Source organism: Phoenix dactylifera, chromosome 2 (genome assembly GCF_009389715.1).
Source record: "Phoenix dactylifera cultivar Barhee BC4 chromosome 2, palm_55x_up_171113_PBpolish2nd_filt_p, whole genome shotgun sequence".
Lineage (NCBI taxonomy): Eukaryota > Viridiplantae > Streptophyta > Magnoliopsida > Arecales > Arecaceae > Phoenix > Phoenix dactylifera.
This window is the reverse complement of record NC_052393.1, coordinates 28,105,541-28,123,212: the sequence shown is the minus strand read 5'-3', so window position 1 is coordinate 28,123,212 and position 17,672 is coordinate 28,105,541. Positions and strand designations below refer to the sequence as shown.

Below are 17,672 nucleotides of genomic sequence, written 5' to 3'. Positions count from 1 at the left end.
TATGTTTATATATGTATCCACATGAATGTATATGTACATATTTGTATATATGAATGCATAAATATATACTTACATGCATATATATACATAAATATGTGCACGTATATAAAAAGCATCCATAAAGCATAATAGGCTATCAAAAGAACAAAGTCCATACTTTATATGGTAGCATTAACTTTTTATTCATTATTTTGTAGACCATAATCCATATTTAGTATCTTTAAAATTAACTTCATGGACCACAAAATTAATCCTCCCCCCAGTTTTTTAAGTTATCAAGGAAGTATCTAAAGTGTATCCATGAAGAATCCGAAGTGTTTTCTTTTTGCAATTTTGAAAAGTAAGATACGGAACCCAACCATCAAACACGTATGTGAGAAGTATCTGATAAGCATCTATATCCACAATGAATATGATACAGACACAACATGTGATCTGAAGTATTTGCACTTCCTTGACAGATGACATATGTAGCGAAGCAAAATTACAAGCACTATTTATGGAGAAATGAGTGACTTTTCAGATACACAAGATTACAAGCATCAATAGTTCGACAAGTGAATTTTCAGACTCTTTAAGATTACACCAAAGGCCAACACAAGCACATTTGTTTACGACAGTCAACTATAAACTTATTCCTGATATTGAAGAAGATATACCATCATAGATGTTATGCACCCATGAACAGTTAATGAAAATATAACATGGTTAAACTAGAAATATGAATGAAATCCTACAAAAGTTTAAGCAATATGATGATGTTTGAAAGCCTCAAAACCTATGTAGTTTCAGCGGCAGTAGCAACGAAAATGAGGCCGATTGCCAACAGATACCATAATAGTTTCTTATTTTTCAATCAATTATACAAATGAATTAAGAGATTGATGAAGTCATAACTAACAACATCAATGTGGTTGGGTGATGAAGTGGATAGGTGCTTTTGACGATTATGGAAAAAAAAAATACAATGCTGCAATACAGTCCCTATTGTTGTATAGTTCAAAGTGTTACATCATAAAATATTAAAAAAAAAAAAAGAAAACAAAAGGTGGCAGATATGAGAAGGTTGAGAATTTGAGATGAATGTGTGATAAAATTGGGAAAATAGTGCAAGTTATATTTATGCTAGAGAAAGCATAAGTGGCACCAATCAGAGAAAGAGAAATTATTTCACATATTCAAATGGTACAACCATGCGCAACAAAGATCTATGTAGGCCCTTATGAGAGATAAAATGCTTGAATATATGCCTACGGATCTAGAAAGAGAAGGGCAGTACCTAAGCAACATGAGTAAAAGCAATGATAGTCACAATTATCATTATGTTCTAATTACACCAAGCCGACCCAATCAGTTATGTTGACAGTCAGTTATTTTCTAATCCGTTTTGAGTCTAGATTCTACAACTGCCACCTTTAGTAATAAGCTTGCAACCAAGCATCTAGTGCTTATTCTTTAATCTCTGAATTATTTAAAAGGTGAGTTTTAGAGAAACACAAGAAACTCTAGTTGGTTGCTTGTAGCCCTGGTTAGGAGTTAAAGACCACTATACCAAAGCTATAGGTTGATTCCAATTCATTTTTGAGTCAAACTGTGTTATGAAAGTCCTCATGTCACCACATGTAGGTCAAGAATCTCCCTAGGGTTTTGAAACGTGTAATGAATATAGTTTGTTGCCTTTAGAAGTGGATCTACATATGAGGTGAATTTACATGAATATACATTAGTAAATATTAAAAGAAAAAAAACACCAGCTTGGCTTTTGAATTTGATAGAGAGAACACCCACTCCACTATACGTGAGCTGAATGATTGAGGTTCCAATCAACCAATAAATTCCCTTATAGAATATCCTTGTATACTTGTGTCAAATGACACCAATAATAGGTTTGTATTACAAACCTAAAATAGACTTTAACTTAGTTACGGAAAACAAAAAAAAAAAACATTAATGCTTCAATTCGGCCCTTTTGTTAATTTCCATGACAGAAGCAACATAACAGTGACCAACAAACACCAATCAGAAAAACAAATCAACAAATACTCTGTGAGACCATCTCCATGTGATCCCCATGAATAGACTCCACCTTCAGGCACCATGCAGCATGATGTTTCTTGTTCAATTCAAACAGCACAAATACAAAATCTGCACCTATAGGAATTTCTTTTAGGGTCAAGCCACTTCTTTTTCAAGGAGATTTGCCCTTCAGAAGGAAAATCTCTCAATGACCATTAATGTAATTATATAAATACAAGTGGAAGCTACGAGTACTAACAAAACCGAGAAAAAAAAATAGAGAGAGAGCGAGAATGACTAATGCATCTAAATGAAAGAAATGTAATGCTCTACACCAATCATAGTTGAAAACAGCACAAAAATGGAAGCCAGAGAGGAAGCATAAGTTGGCGAAGTTTGAATATCATGACTTGCAACCTCTACTTTCAAGATACACATACATATGTACACATACAATATCTATGATACATATCATTCATATCTACACATTAGTATGCACATATTTATATGTCTAACCCCTCTGCCCTTCCCATGCCTTGCGCATCCTTAGTCCCATTCCTGAGAAGTTATTAAAGAAGCTTAGTAGAGAAATTTGACATGAGACATTGTAAAGGAAGGACAAACCGATCAAGTTCATTGATCCATCAGCACGACTGACTGCTAAATATGAATCAGCAACAGTATCAACAGGCTCAAAGATGTAGTTGTCTGGAAATTCCCATAATCTCAGCCTTGAATAGAGTTTTATCTCAGAATGTGACTTCTCCGTCTCATCCATATTTGGATTTTCTGAGGAAATATGGTAAATGTAAATCATCAAGACTTCCTACAATCAGATACTCAGAAACTATATTATTGGGGAATTGGCAAATCAAAGAACTCAAACATGAGTAAAAACGACAATAGGTGGAAAAAATGCAATATTGAAATAAAACGATTTTGCCATTGTAATTTAAAAAAAATGGTGAATAATTCAGCAGGGTTACTTCGGATATAGTAAACATTCGGGTCGCTTTCAGTATAAGGTCTTAACTAAAAGAAGACCGAATTTTTCAAACTGAAAACACAATAAACATTACAAAAAAGCCAAACCAAAAAAAGAATCTCATGAATTTAACTTTGTCAGCCTAGCATAGAAAAGAAAGAAAGAAAAAAAGAATATCAACCTGAATTAGTGTATACAGTGAAAGTTCCAAATTTCAAAGTTCTCTTAAAATCGGGAGCATTTATTGACTCCATACTGGTTCCGGCGGCTCAAAATCCGCATACGATCTCATCAGGAAACATAAAATTCGAACAAGAGACCAATCTCAGAATTCCACACCACATTCAAGAATTAACTGCACATCTATAACCGAACAACACCTAATCCCAAGAATACAACCAAATCCAAGTCATATCTTGATCAGAGAGAGCAAATTCCAGAAAGACGGTAAGCCCATCAAGAATCCCCACGATTTCCCCACAAAACCCAAAGATCGGGATCCCCAAAGAGGAAACCGTCAAATTCAAAAAAAGACGGTAAGCCCATCAAGAATCCCCCGCGATTTCCCCAACAAACCCAAAGATCGCGATCCCCAAAGAAGAAACCCTAAGAGGCAGCGAGATGTAGAGAGAGAGGGAGGGAGGGAGGAGAACCAGCTTTACCTTTATCGAGAGGAGGCGGGGTGCGGTGGAGGCCGCGAAGGCGTCGCCGGAGAGAAAGACGAAGGAGGAGTGGGCGATGAAGCAAGGCGGCGAAGGGAGGAGAAGCAAACAGAGGGGTATAAATAGGGGAGGAGAGGAGGGGGACGAGATCAAGGGATCTGAGGGTGCGGGGATCGCGGGGAGGGCGGCCAGCGAAGCAGGGCCAGGCGATGGAGAGCATGCACCGCCACCGCGGTCTACTGCGATGCACCAGACCGCGCTTATAGCTTAAAAGCTTTGAAGAGAGATCAAAGCAAAGCGTGGAACGTGATCCGGCAAAGTGGCGAGGGAGAGGTTTTCCGGGCAAAGTGACGCGGAAAGGGGTAGGAGGACATAAAAAAGGCTTTCCGGTCGCGTACCCTTTTCTTCTCTCTTTTTCTATGCTTCTTGGATTCGCTTTTTTTTTTTTTTTTGGTACAATCTTGGATTCGCTTTTAAGGTCGCTGGATTAATATGCCAGTGTATATAGAACATTCGGGGGAGCAGACTAGATAAGAGAGGGGGTGGCACGTGCGTCAGGGCTCGGTCTGGTTGTAATTGCGATGGAGGGAGCACAAATGGAACATCATTTTGATGCCGGTAGTTATTATATTGTTACCAAAGTTCGGATTTTCATAATTAATATTTCTTATTAGAATACTTCTTAATAGGAATATACAAACTATTTTTTGAAACCAATATTTCACATACAATCCAAAAGCAAATTATAAGTTGGATTTCAAAACTGATATACCGCTTATTAAAATAATTTTGACAAACAATAAACCATTTTCTAAATTGGTATTCTATATGCAATTCCAACGAGCAATTTATAAACTATTTTTCAAAGCTAGCATTTGACAACCCTCCAGCATTTGATAATTTATAAATAATATTTATATAATATATATATTTATAATGTACATATATTATATATTTATAATAAAAATATATAATAATATTTGTATATTATTTTATAATAATATAATATAATATAATAATATTAGTGTTAGTGGTATTTTAGGAATAATACAAAGATTATTTTAGTGAATGATGGAAAAATGACTTACCCCATTTTATATGATTATTTTAGTGAAGACAACTAACCCATCTAGGGAAGCATAAAAAAATAGGTAAGTTAGTTGATAGAAAAGTTGGCCCGCTTTTTCATGATATCTGCCAACCAAAGAATGGCCTTATAGTTTGTAACTTTCTTTTTTCGCCTAAGTTTTATTGGGTTGAGCTTCCTGCTGCACATTCAAGTAATTCAGCTATGTCCAATACTCTATTTGCTTGATTGTAAAAATATGAGTATGCAATTACCAAAATAAAATATGCCTAGCAAACAGGTTCAAGTCATGAATAGTGTTACCACTCAAGATTTCACCCATAACATAGGTGGGAATCCTCACATCTTAGACTAACCCAGGTACTTATATACAGGTAAAACTCCCTCCTATTTAAAAAAGAACATGCCTAGCAATTACAAAAATTGGGCAACAAATGGTATAAGTAGCTAACGTATCCAAGTTTGATCTCTCTCTCACACAGTCACACACACATCTGCATTTTGAAGACTGCGACCTATAACAGTAGGAAAAAAGATGAGGGGAAATGAATCTGAGATGGGTTGTAGGAAAGAAGAAAACAGGGCAAAAGTGGAAAAAAAATAGTGGAAGTTCCAAAATCCTATTTGAACAACAGCTCCTAATATAGTAGTTAATCCATACAACATCACAGAGAGAGTCCCACGCATTACATCAATACCAAAAGAGTTTTTTTTTCTAGGTAAAAAGTTTGCCTGCAAGCCTTACAAGGAGCTCTAGAAACTATGAATAGTTGTTCGAAATCAATGCTGTAGATATCAGCAACTAAAGCATGGATAAATATTAACAAGATAAAGTAGCCTTTAAAAGCACTCCTTCAGTGTGCATAGCATATTATTATTACATTATTACACAAAAAGTACAATAAGTAGACCCATGTTTTGCTAAGATTAACATCAGTTTCTATGTGAATACCACAACTCCCTTCTCTATATTATACCATCACTCAAGACCAATTACTGCCCATAGTGCATCATCTCACATGCTTGGTTTGACATTGAGACGAGTTGCTATCTTCCGTCCCAGAGACTTGTCACACTGCATCCCATAGATAACTTCAATCAGAATTATATCATTTCATTAATGCAAAAAGCTAATGAGCTTAGCGCAGAAAATTCATCATCCGATAGAACCCTCCATGAAAGCATGCCAGGATGTAGAAATCGCATGGATGAATATGAATAGCAGGAGATGGGAGGAAGACTAACCTGAGACCAGTAGGAGATCCAAATGCTCTGGATTTCATGGGTGACCCTAGGGTCAGACAGTGCCTCGACCCACCGGCGAATGAAACGCTCTTGCCTAGAAAGAAATAAAATACTCACTCATGAGCCCGGTGTATTAGGTATGCATGCATCATTGAGGGTCAAATGTCATCTAGGAGTGCAAACCTGTCAGGATCCCAAGAGCGGTATCTCTCACCAGGCTGCTTGAAGTTGTTTTCCTTTTGAATTACACACTGTAATTACCAATAGAGAATAACATTAGTTAACTCTCTTAAGCACCAGGGAAGCATCAAACATGGTTATTTTTTGTTGAACTTAAACAATCTAATGAAGCATTGCACACTCTTTCAACACATTTAGTTCTTTTCTTAGGGTATAACTGAAGAAACGAGGAATGCACCATGCTTTAGCATGAATTAAAGGAAAGGGACATCCTTCCTTTCAATGTGCTATCTATCTCAAAATTCTATCAGAGATCGACACTCAGGCTTAACAGCAAAAAATTGTTCTTTTTTGGACAGTTAATGTTGAAATATTATCCATTTCAAGTTAATAAAGCATAGTTATTTATAGATGCAGTATGTCTCTCCAGGATCCTTGAAGTTGTTTTCCTTGTGAATTACACACTGTAATTACCAATAGAGAATAACATTAGTTAACTCACTTAAGCACCAGGGAAACATCAAACATGGTTATTTTTTGTTAAACTTAAACAATCTAATGAAGCATTAAACACTCTTTCAAGACATTTAGTTATTTTCTTATGGTATAACTGAAGAAAAGAGGAATGCATTATACTTTAGCATGAATCAAAGGAAAGGGGCATCCTTCCTTTCAATGTGCTATCTATCTTAAAATTCTATCAGAGATCGACACTCGGACTTGACAGCACAAAAATGTTCTTTTTTGGACAGTTAAAGTTGGAATAGTATCCATTTCAAGTTAATAGAGCATAGTTATTTATAGATGCAGTTTGAATAGCTTGCTTTGGGTATAGAAGCAGTACTTAACGTTCTATAGCAGCATAACAGTTCATTATCTTAGGAAAAATGATAGAAGCATACGGTCCAGGCAGATATATTGACAGGCACATACTTTTTCACGCCTTCCAGTAAGAATGCGAGATGGTATCGGGAACCTCTCAGCATGTCGAACAGGATCATACCTCGAAGGGAAGTAATTCACCTGGAAAACAACACAAAAACAAGAAAATGAAGGGATATAATAATGGAATCTCAGGCCCCCAAACAGAAATTAAAGACTACCTCCTCATCCCTGTGCAAGAAGTTCATGAACCCATCATGGTGGTTGTTGTGATGAGCACACTTGGGAGCATTAGCAGGAAGCATCAGGTAGTTTGGCCCCAGACGGTGTCTCTGAGTATCAGCATAAGAGAAAATCCTTGTTTGAAGCAGCTTATCATCTGAGTAATGGATTCCAGGCACCACGATTGCCGGGCAGAAAGCAAGCTGCTCATTCTCTGCAAAGAAGTTATCGATATTCTTGTTCAAGACCATGCGCCCAACCGCCTGGAGAGGCAGGATGTCTTCTGGCCATGTCTTGGTGACGTCAAGTGGGTCAAAATCAAACCTATCCTCATGATCGGGATCCATGGTCTGAATGTAAAGCTTCCACTCTGGATAGTTTCCAGCAGCAATCGAACCATAAAGATCCTTGGTGGCATGGCTGTGGTTGTTGCCTCCAACAATCACAGCTTCATCTTCCAACAGACACTTCACCCCACATGTTGGTCTCCAGTGGAACTTAACATAGTGAGCTTTTCCTTCCTTGTTGATAAAAGTGTAGGTATTGACACCTGAACCATCCATGTGCCTGTAGTCTGCTGGCACACCAACATCATCGAACAGAAAGGTAAACATGTGCAAGCTCTCAGGATGGTGGGAGAAGAAGTCCAGAATCCTCCAATTCTCCTGGATGTGAGACTTTGGGTTCGGTTTGAGAGAATGGACCATATCAGGGAACTTTATTCCATCACGGATGAAGAACACAGGGAAGTTATTCCCGACAAGATCAAAGTTACCCTGAGGCCAATAAACAATAGCACAACAATTTTTAGTGCAACTGTATTTTCAAAATCACTAGTTCCATCCGACAAACATTTAAACCAAGGACAAGGAAAAGGTTACTGTTATTATAATAAATGCATATGTGCTTTTATATGTAGATGTACTTTTGAATAGCTTTATGAGGAAAAGGAGGACAGTTGCACCTCTTTTAAACCGAGAAGAAAAGATGTCATTATTTGAAACTCAATGTTGCTTACAGAAGAAAGGGATATAGGTATCTTACAGCAAAATAGCATGCATGTATTTTGCCGTATTTCTACGATTAATGTATGATACAAGAATATTACCAAAGTATGCACACCAAGCACCTTTTTCCTTCCATAGAAGTAAGATCTTACAGTGATCACTAGATGAACAAAACCAGTGGTACAATAATGATAGTGTGGAAACCATTTAATTACTTGAATAGCTGTGAAAGAAGCACTACAGTAAACAAGATGGCATTCAGTTCTAACATAATCAGTTTGGAAATGCATAGTAACACAAAATTAAGCATCCGATGTGGCAGACAAAGGATACTGAGATTTAGAGCTAGAAGTTTATTACCGGAAGCATTTTCCTGAATTTGCAGCTAAAGCAATGTTACCTCTCTGGTGTAGAACTTCACAGCAAAACCTCGTGGGTCTCTCAAGGTTTCAGGACTCCCGCGCTCATGAATAACAGTCGAAAAGCGAACAATGACTGGGGTCTGGACCCCTGGAGCGCGGAGAAAATCAGCACATGTGAGGTGAGAAACATCGTGAGTGACCTCAAAGAAACCCTTGGCGCTAGCTCCTCTTGCATGTACAACACGTTCTGGAATGCGCTCTCTATCAAACTGGGCAAGCTTTTCAATGACATGATAATCCTCGAGGAGAATAGGTCCTATAGAAGGAAACGACGTCAACAATATTGAACCACAATATCACCAAGAAATAGCAAAATATAATGTAAAAACAGAAATAAGTGTTCTAATTATTGCCTTTCAATCTACAGAGAAATATTGTGGTTCACCCATCAAACACTACACCAAATTTACACCAGATTTATATAACCATTACCAATACACCAAACTTGATCAGTTATGGTTGGTATCAATCTACATAAACTAATCAGCAAACCGTCCACCAATTATTTAGGATTGTCAGTCAATTAAATTGAATTTTCTTGAGGCTTCCATTATTGATACCCCAGAGACAAGATTAAAGCACTAACGGAACAACTGTTGGTAAGAATGGTAGGTTTATTGTCTAACAAAGATAAGCCCCATGCAAACATCTTTAAAAATATATATATAAATCAAGAAATGACAGCCAATAACACAGTCTTGCATTCTAACACACAGAAAATATTGGACTTCCAATGACCATAATCTATACTATAACTGTTGAAAAGAATGTTGAGAAACATATTGACTCCTGAGATTCTCAGATCTTAATTTTCTATTAACATATACATCTAGGGTCATTGATCTTGTCATACACTGTCTGCTGCATTTAAAAATGACTCCTTTCTTTGTATTAATCACAGCTAGACATTTGACCCTTCTTTGGTCATGGATTTTTAGTGATTTTGTGTTTATATATGGTTAAAATAGCATAGCTGAACCAAGACATATTTGACAATGGAGACACAGAATCTACATTCTTTTATTTTATTAAAAGCCATACTAAGTTGACGCGTCTACCATACTTGATGACTCTAGTATTCTGTTTACAATAGGATATTTTTCCTTCGCATAATAGTAAAAAACACTATCGCCATTATTACAGTTATTGAAAGAATATGATGATTAGCTACACAAGTAACTTTCTACAACCTAAACCCTCAAGAAAGTACCTAGAATAAAATACTTCGACAGAAATTCTCATCATTTCTCCTTATCGCTCCCCGCTTTGTCTTTGCACCTAGGATATCACAGTATTCATGCAAGAGGAAAAGTAAATATCATGAATGGAAATGAAATGACATTTGGAATTGCTTTAACTGCAATCTCATCGCTAATTTTTTGATTTTTTTTTAATCAGAGAACAGAAAAGTTCTCATCTTTAGTACTGAAGATAAATTGGCATAACAAAGATTTTTATTTAGTACAAGCATTTCATCACTATCACTGAACACAAATTAATGCAAACCTCCACCAATTTTCTCAATGCACGAAGCTTATTCACCTTACTTAAATTCAATTTAACAAACTAAATAATCTATCAGATTGTTGAGTTCCACAAAGATACAAACAGTCAATTTTAAGCAACCTTGTAAGAAAAAATAAAATAAAATGATAGAAAATAAATCCCAATTCTGCCCAAGAAAACCAACAGATATCTCCAGCTACAACATTATATTTGGCATCATGGGAAGGAAAAAACCAAAAGCCCACAAATCAAGATGGCAAAGACTAATGTTTTATTACCTCGGGTTCCAACGGTGAGCGAGGAGTTGTTGTTCCAAACAGGGGCACCAGAGTTGGTGGTCCAGAAGGGAGAGTTGTAGGCGCTTGAAGGGCGGTACTGCAACAAATCAAAATAAAATAAGAGATTAATAATCAGACAAATCACCCCAAACACAGAGGAACTGAATCTTGATTTTTTTTTAAAAAAAAAACCCAAGATAAGACCAAAAACCCAATGTTTCAGACAAATAAAAACTAAAAGTTCAAAAAAGATATATAGTAGATCAATAAAAAAGATATATAACCGATCGATCAACAAAAAGACCTCTCCAAAGAAGGAAAAGATTATAATGAAAACAAAATCTATCAATCAAATAAAAAATCAATCCTTTTGAGGTGATCAATTGGCAAATAAAGCAAAACTCATCATTCATTACCACTAAAAACATCAGAAATCATGAAACAGGTCCCAACTTTTAAGAAAAGATTTCAAGAACTACAATAAAAGAAACAAAGAGACAATCCACCATCAGAAATATTTCAAGAACTACAATAAAATAATAAAAGAAACAAACAAAGAGACAATCCACCATCGCCATCTGGAGATGAGTATCAACAAGAAACCAAATCAAACCAGCTAGATGATCTCCTTCGAAATCTTTCCCCAAATATTCAAAAAATAATAATAATACCTTGTAAGGATCCATGGAGGGAGAGCGGATTAGATTCTCTCTGTCTCTCTTTAGGGATTAGAAGGAGCTTCGCGCGGTCCGCGGTTTCGTCGGCGAGCTTCTCGCACCGGGAGGAGGGATTTATGTAAACTGGAAGGGCGGGTAATTACTGGGACGGGGCCCACCAGGAAAGACTGCGTACGTGGCAGCTGCTGAATGTCTGGCGGACGTCCTCGTCGTCCAACGGTTCATCCGGAGGGCGTCTGTTCATGGAAAGGAGGAGCACATAACGCTTGAATCTTGATACATGATCTTCGTTGCATCGGACCGCCGCCATTTCCGATAAATTGCCGATATCTCGCAAGTTTCTAGAATTAGGTTCCGATGAACGTGCGGAACACTCGGATTAGACTTATCCTGTCATCCATTGGTAGATTGTATTTTTTTTTTTTTTTTGCTTTGAAAAAGGGAAAGGATGGAGGAAGGGATAAACTCACCCACAAGTAGCAGCCTCTACTAGGCCCCACCCTGCCGGGAGAATATTTGACGAGGACAGAAATGACCGTATGTTGGGCATGCCGGCCGATTTTACTCATACCCTCCCCATCCGTGGGTTCGGCTCGTTAACCCTCTGGGCTCCGACACGGTTATACAAAAAGAAAAAAAAAAAAAGATTATCTCTTTCTCCCTTTATTTTTTTTTTCTTTTTTTCTTGGTTTCGAGGGGGAAAATAGAAAAAGGAAGCAAATGCCCGCCCCTTTCTAAAACAGAGGAGGCCTCACGGCCCATTGGTGGTTATGGTTAGGGCTGTTAATGAGCCGAGCTGCTCGGGCTCGGCTCGGTAAAAGTCCGGCTCGGGCTCGGCTCGTTAGTCAAACGAGCCCGAGCCCGAGCCCAATATGAGGCTCGTTTACATCCGAGCCCGAGCCCGAGCTCGAGCCCGAGCAGCTCACGAGCCCAAACGAGCTCTAGTCTTCAGCTGAAAGATCTTATTTCAGCACCATAATTCATAAAAATCTGACCATATAGAGAAAAATAGCCTGTTATCGAGCCCGAGCCCGAGCTCGAGCTCGGACTCGTAATTGAAACGAGCATTACGAGCTCAAGCCCGAGCCTTTGCTTTGCCAAACAAGCTCGAGCTCGAGTCCAATATAGAGCTCGTTACCGAGCCCGAGCTTCTGTGAAACGAGCCGAGCCGAACTCTCCCAGGCTCAGGCTCGGCTCGTTAACAGCCCTAGTTATGGTCGGCAATGGTGTTGGCCACGGTGGCACAGTCGAAGGTTCCACAATTGGCAAGTCGGCGGCAATGATCGGCATAGAAGGAAAAAATCAAAGAAAATGAAGTTGGAAATTTCAATCTAGAACGGCCCCTTCTTTCCAACCAAACCCAGTGACAATCTGACCAGAAACTATGATTTAGGGATCAAGAAGAGTGTGGAGAAGGATTAATTAAAGATTTTGGAATCTTTACCTAGTTTCAGGTGGTGTTTTAATATAGCGCTGGCAGACGATGTGCAGATGAAAATTTGGACAAACTCCAAGTCCAGGCTTGAGTCTTCGGTGTTGGATCAAAAGGGGAAGAGCTCTAAATGGAGCCGAAAGGATGTCGGAGTCCGTCTCAATGTTAGATTCTTTCTGACAAGTCCACAAAGAAGGAAATTCCCATCGGATGTCTTCTTCTCTCGTCGCACGTACTGACCAAGTGCCTTTTTTTCTCATTCCGAGCCGATTCTTATATCTGCACGGTCGAATGGATCAGGCTCAACCCTCTGTTAGCTAAATTGAGCGGGTCTTAGATATATATTATAACATAAATTCTTTTGAGCCTATACACCTTGAGATACTTTTACCTATCTATCTATGGAATGTAATGTACATATCCTTACTTCAGTATATTTCAATTATTCAACTTTTGTTTGAAGGAGAGAAAGAATGGTCGAACCAATACCGATAGGTGTACCGATCGGCTACTGGACTAGTTTTATTACCGATTTGGACCAAATCGAACCGGTACCACGGTTCGGCCTGATTTACGCATTCAAAAATTCAAAAAAAATTTAAAATTGATGCAAATCGACCGGTTCACATATGTTCTGGTCGATACGGGCCAGTTCAGGCCGATACGAGCTGGTTCAGATTGATACCATTTTTTAACGTCGAATCGGACCGATCTTTACGGGCTGAATCAGCCGGTATGAGCCGATTCTGCATTTCTTGAAGGAGAACAATGAGACCAATGCATAAATTAAAATGACAGCTCCCTTTTTTTTATTACGGGACAAAAATCATCAGTACATATTATACTATGTAATATGAATTCTTCTAGTACTCTATTGATGAGATGTCTCCATCTGTTCCTCTTGCCGGTTTGATTATTTTAAAAGACGAGAGAAGAAGCTACTATGGGGCTTGCACGTTTAGGGAGAACCGTACACTAGTATATTGTACGCATAAAGGCTCTTCAAAACTATCATGCGTGCCAATCTTGGAACAGGACTAGTAAACTGGTTCTTCCAAAACATAATAACGAGCCTCATGGGATTGTTAGGGCTCACTCACCTAGAACTCGAGTTATATCTCTTGCTCAAAAGAACGATTGTTTTTATTTCACAATATTGACCATTAGATCGGGATCCGCATAAATGTTAAAATGTTAGAGCCGCATTATCCATTCATCTACATAAATTTCAAAGTAACTATCATAGATCCAATGTAAAGATGGATTTATTTTTATAAAAAATAGGTTCTCTCCGCTCCAGCCCCCTCCCCCGACGGTCATCACTGGGCCTACTTACCACCTAAGCAAAAGATAAAGAAAAAATCACCAAGATGATAGCACGGTGGGAATGGAGCTTTAATTCCACCTAAATGGCCCAGATTCAAAACGCGCGGGCATCGATTAAATGCAGAACCGGATGTCCCCCACCTGATTTGCCCGATGGAGTCGCTATCTGGTCTGTCGGTTGCTTAGGTGGTGCTAATGTGACGTATTAACACGTGGAGTTTCATCGTGGGTGGGAAGGGTATGAGTAAAATTTATCTGCCTGTATTGAATATTCTCCAGCAGAGGGGTCCAGTGGGGGTTGCTACGCGGGTGAGACCTCACCCTCTCTTCTCTCTTTTGTTAGAAAAAAAAAAAAGAAAAAAAGAAAGAAGGAAAAAATCCACCGTAGATGTATTTTGGAATTATCGCGATACATCCGAGATGGACACCAACGACGCCGTAAGTTTTATCTCTAATTTTCTCTTTTTCTCTTTTAAAAATTTTTATGGACGTCATGAAGTCATGGCGTCTTATCCCCTTTGGAGTTTTCTACAACCACCTCACGGCCACTGGTGATGCAACGTGTCACCATTCACTAGACGCCACGCGTCATCATGGCTCCTGGAGTGTGCGCTTCCCTTTGGCTCGGTAGGAGTGTGGAGTGTGAACGCCAAGATGCGAGGGGAAGATAACGAGACTTAGGACGAAGCTGGGCCGCGAAAGTAGAATTCAGATGCCACGTTGGCAATAAATTTGCTAAAAATATAAAAAAAGGTTTTAAAAAACTTTTTTATGTGGTGATCGGTGACTTATTGAGTTGACAAAAAAAACCTTTTTCATAAGTCTTAATTCTCGAAAGGAGAAGTAAAATAAAATGAAAAAATCTTGCTTTAGTTTGATCTTTTTTCCAAGAGATGGGAGGAGTTTGCTTATATATTTCTGCTAATAAAAAACTTAGCATGCTTACCAGAAAATAAAAAAAAAACAGGCGTGCTTAGAAAAACTAAAAAAAAATAAAGAATGTTTGTTCAAAAAAAAATTAAACTCAACTCAACTCATCAAAGCTTCGACTTCATAATATTTAGTTGAGCTTTCATCTATCTTAGTTCTGGAAAAGAGAAGTAACAGAAAAATTTCTTGCTTTAGTTTGGGAGTTTTTTTTTTCCGGAAGATGGAAGGAATTTGCCTATATATTTTTTTAGCTAATAAAAAATTGAGCATGCTCATGAAAAAATAGTTAATAAAGCATGATTGCTCAAAAGAATAAATAAATGAAGCATTTTTCAAAAAAAGAAATAAAAAAATTTAAATCAACTCAACAAAGCCTCGTCATCATAATATCTAGCTGAGATTTTATCTTAGTTCTTGAAAAGAGAAGTTAAAAAAAACAACTTGCTTTAGTTTGGATTTTTTTTTTTTTTTTGGAGATGGGGGGAGTAAAAATTAAGCATACTTACTTGCTCAAATTCAAGCCCATGTCTAATTCTAACCACTAAACTACAACCACTTCACAGTAAAAATGCTAATTATTACATACTCTATTATCTGGGATGGTTCTATTTCATTAATTTTTTCTTTTTGAATTTTGGAAATAATTTCACATTTAGTTAATGATCTCTCTTTTTGCTTTTACATCAATCTCTACTATTATGATGATACAAATGGTCAAAACTACTAGGTCAACATTGTGGGATTATATTACACAATACTTCACGTGTCCAATTCTAATATATATATGGTAGGAAATAAAATTAAAAGTTTTGAACCATCCAAATGAAATATTTATAAAAGAGATATATGAAAAGAGCATGACCTGAATTTTTATGGGAGGATGATGGACTTTAATTTCTTTTTTTTTAATTTTTTATTCACTTGCACATGCTAGAGATGGATTGCATTGACACAAACAGGTTCCTCAACATGACTTAATCAATCAAACTTTTTTATTCATAAAATATGGCTTCTAATACAGTCCAACCTAAAAACTTATTTATTTACTTATATCATTTTACTTCTGATTTATATTCACCACCAACATGTATCATCTATAGCACACATACTTTATATTCTAGTAAAGTCACTACTGTTTGCAAGCTAATTATGTATAATTTTCGAAAACACTAATACCATAACACAGCCCAGTATAGCGAGGAAAAGAATATAAAATAAATGATCTTTGTATATTTTTATTTTATTAATGAAAGTGCCTTCAAGGAGTTTACAGTTGCGGCTTCAAAATTACTCTGGATTGTAGTTTTAAGAGCAGGATGGCAAACGAAGACGCAAAGAGCATTGGTGAGAGCATGAATGGAGTCCACATGTTGGCCCAGGGATCAATCTCAAATTCTTTCACCGGAGCCACAAAAAAGGTTGGTGGAGACTGGAGACTTGACTTCAATTTGGTGCAGAGGGAATCACCTCCATTCATGAATTTTTGTGGCCATTTTGTATTTGTTTTAAATATATTGCCCCTGAGATATAGTATCTGATACCAAGTGCCGTTATGCTACATTCAGGAGATATCTCGTACTTACCGAGTTAAATACTTTTGAGGGACACAACATAGCTCTGAAAAAAGAATGAACAAATGTTCATTACCTTGTTCCTACCCTTTATTGCCATAAAAATGTTAACTCTCTTCTAAATAAGAAAAAATCATTGTTTCCACTGGTCCTCACTGTCACAGTGTGGCTTCTTCCTAGAAAAGACTTCTTGTTTTATTTTTGTCTGTTAATGTAGTTTTATCTGAGGGATTTGTTTTAGTGGTGCATTTTTCTTATTTCTTGTCTAACTTGAAGACTAGGAATTTATCTATTTATTCGATACTACATATCTGCAGATCCTATCCGCAAGTACTGAGAAACAGGCTTTTAGTTTTAGATGGTAGAGTGATCATATTAAGCTATTTTTCAAAAGAAGTATATTATATGATATATTATGGTTTTATAAGCCTTTCCAGCCTGTCTGGGTGGTGTAGTTGGTTATCACGCTAGTCTCACACACTAGAGGTCCCCGGTTCGAACCCGGGCTCAGACAATTTTGTTTGTTTTTTGCAACCCATTTTTCTCTTTTTTAGCCAATTCTAACATAAATCTTTTCATATCCTTAAACCAATGTTGGACTCCTCTTTTTTGCTTTTTTGCAACTTATTTTTCTCTTTTAAACAATTCTGACGTAGATCTTTTTAAATCCTTATGCAAGCTGGACTCCTCTAATCAACCCGGGATGAGTGGCCATCAAGAGTCCCACGCATGGACATGCTTGGTTGGTTTCCTGGACATCATCGGTTCAAAGATGTTTACCGGCGCTCGCATTGATCATTTAGTTTCAAAACTTAATCCAATTTGCATGCCACCTTGTGTGTAGGTAGGTTGGATAACCTGGAACGGACCAATATATCTTGGAGAAAGCTTCCGATTTGCTGTCCTTGAGATCAAGATTTGATGGTAAGTTGGCAGCGTGAGAGACACCAAGTCACCGATCTTGGATTTCTTCTCGTATGATGCTTGCAGTCAGATGTTGGGCATCTAAACAATTGCGAGAGCTGGAATTAAATTGTATGTCAGATCTATTATGATTAGTTTGGAGTCAGATGGCTGCTACAATTTTAGACAAGTCCTCCAAAATCTGTGAAGCGAATCCAACTTCTCGATGCTATCCCTTGTTAGTTCCCGGCTTTGCTACCAAATGGTACAAAAATAAGAATTCAATTCAAGGAGAAACCGACCTCCAAGCTAAATTTGAAAAATATGGAGAATCCTCTATA

The 17,672-nt window shown here is 37.5% G+C and overlaps 2 protein-coding genes and 1 non-coding gene across 6 annotated transcripts in view; 1 reads left to right on the top strand and 2 right to left on the bottom strand.

Annotated features, from left to right (window-relative positions):
• Positions 1-4,121, bottom strand: part of LOC103723574 (phosphoinositide phosphatase SAC6) — a 48,488-nt gene extending 44,367 nt beyond the window's left edge. The window contains exons 1-2 of one of the 3 annotated variants that reach the window (XR_005510780.1): positions 3,664-4,121; positions 2,641-2,805 (exon numbers count right to left, since the gene is read on the bottom strand). Coding sequence is in view for 2 of the 3 variants with exons in the window: in XM_039123856.1 (XP_038979784.1) it covers positions 2,641-2,805; positions 3,664-3,883 (385 nt within the window). In the remaining variant the exon portion in view is untranslated. Of the gene's footprint in view, positions 1-2,640; positions 2,806-3,182; positions 3,271-3,663 lie in introns of those variants that run through there. The other 2 variants (XM_039123856.1, XM_039123857.1) reach the window with 2 other exon arrangements.
• A 1,422-nt stretch (positions 4,122-5,543) lies between these two features.
• Positions 5,544-11,286, bottom strand: LOC103706873 (catalase isozyme 1-like). Of its 2 annotated transcripts, XM_008791133.3 has the most exons (8): positions 11,164-11,286; positions 10,493-10,589; positions 8,687-8,964; positions 7,279-8,055; positions 7,109-7,198; positions 6,179-6,246; positions 5,996-6,089; positions 5,544-5,825 (listed from the first exon to the last, which is right to left on the bottom strand). In XM_008791133.3, exons 1-8 carry the CDS (start codon positions 11,176-11,178, stop codon positions 5,766-5,768), a joined length of 1,479 nt encoding a protein of 492 aa, XP_008789355.2. In that variant the 5' UTR covers positions 11,179-11,286; the 3' UTR covers positions 5,544-5,765. The 2 variants fall into 2 exon arrangements, with proteins under 2 accessions (XP_008789355.2, XP_038979786.1); XM_039123858.1 differs by lacking the exons at positions 5,544-5,825; positions 5,996-6,089; positions 6,179-6,246 and adding an exon at positions 6,329-6,639.
• A 5,582-nt stretch (positions 11,287-16,868) lies between these two features.
• TRNAV-CAC lies at positions 16,869-16,942 on the top strand. The gene has a single exon. It is a non-coding gene; the product is annotated as a tRNA-Val (tRNA).
• Positions 16,943-17,672: the final 730 nt, after the last annotated feature.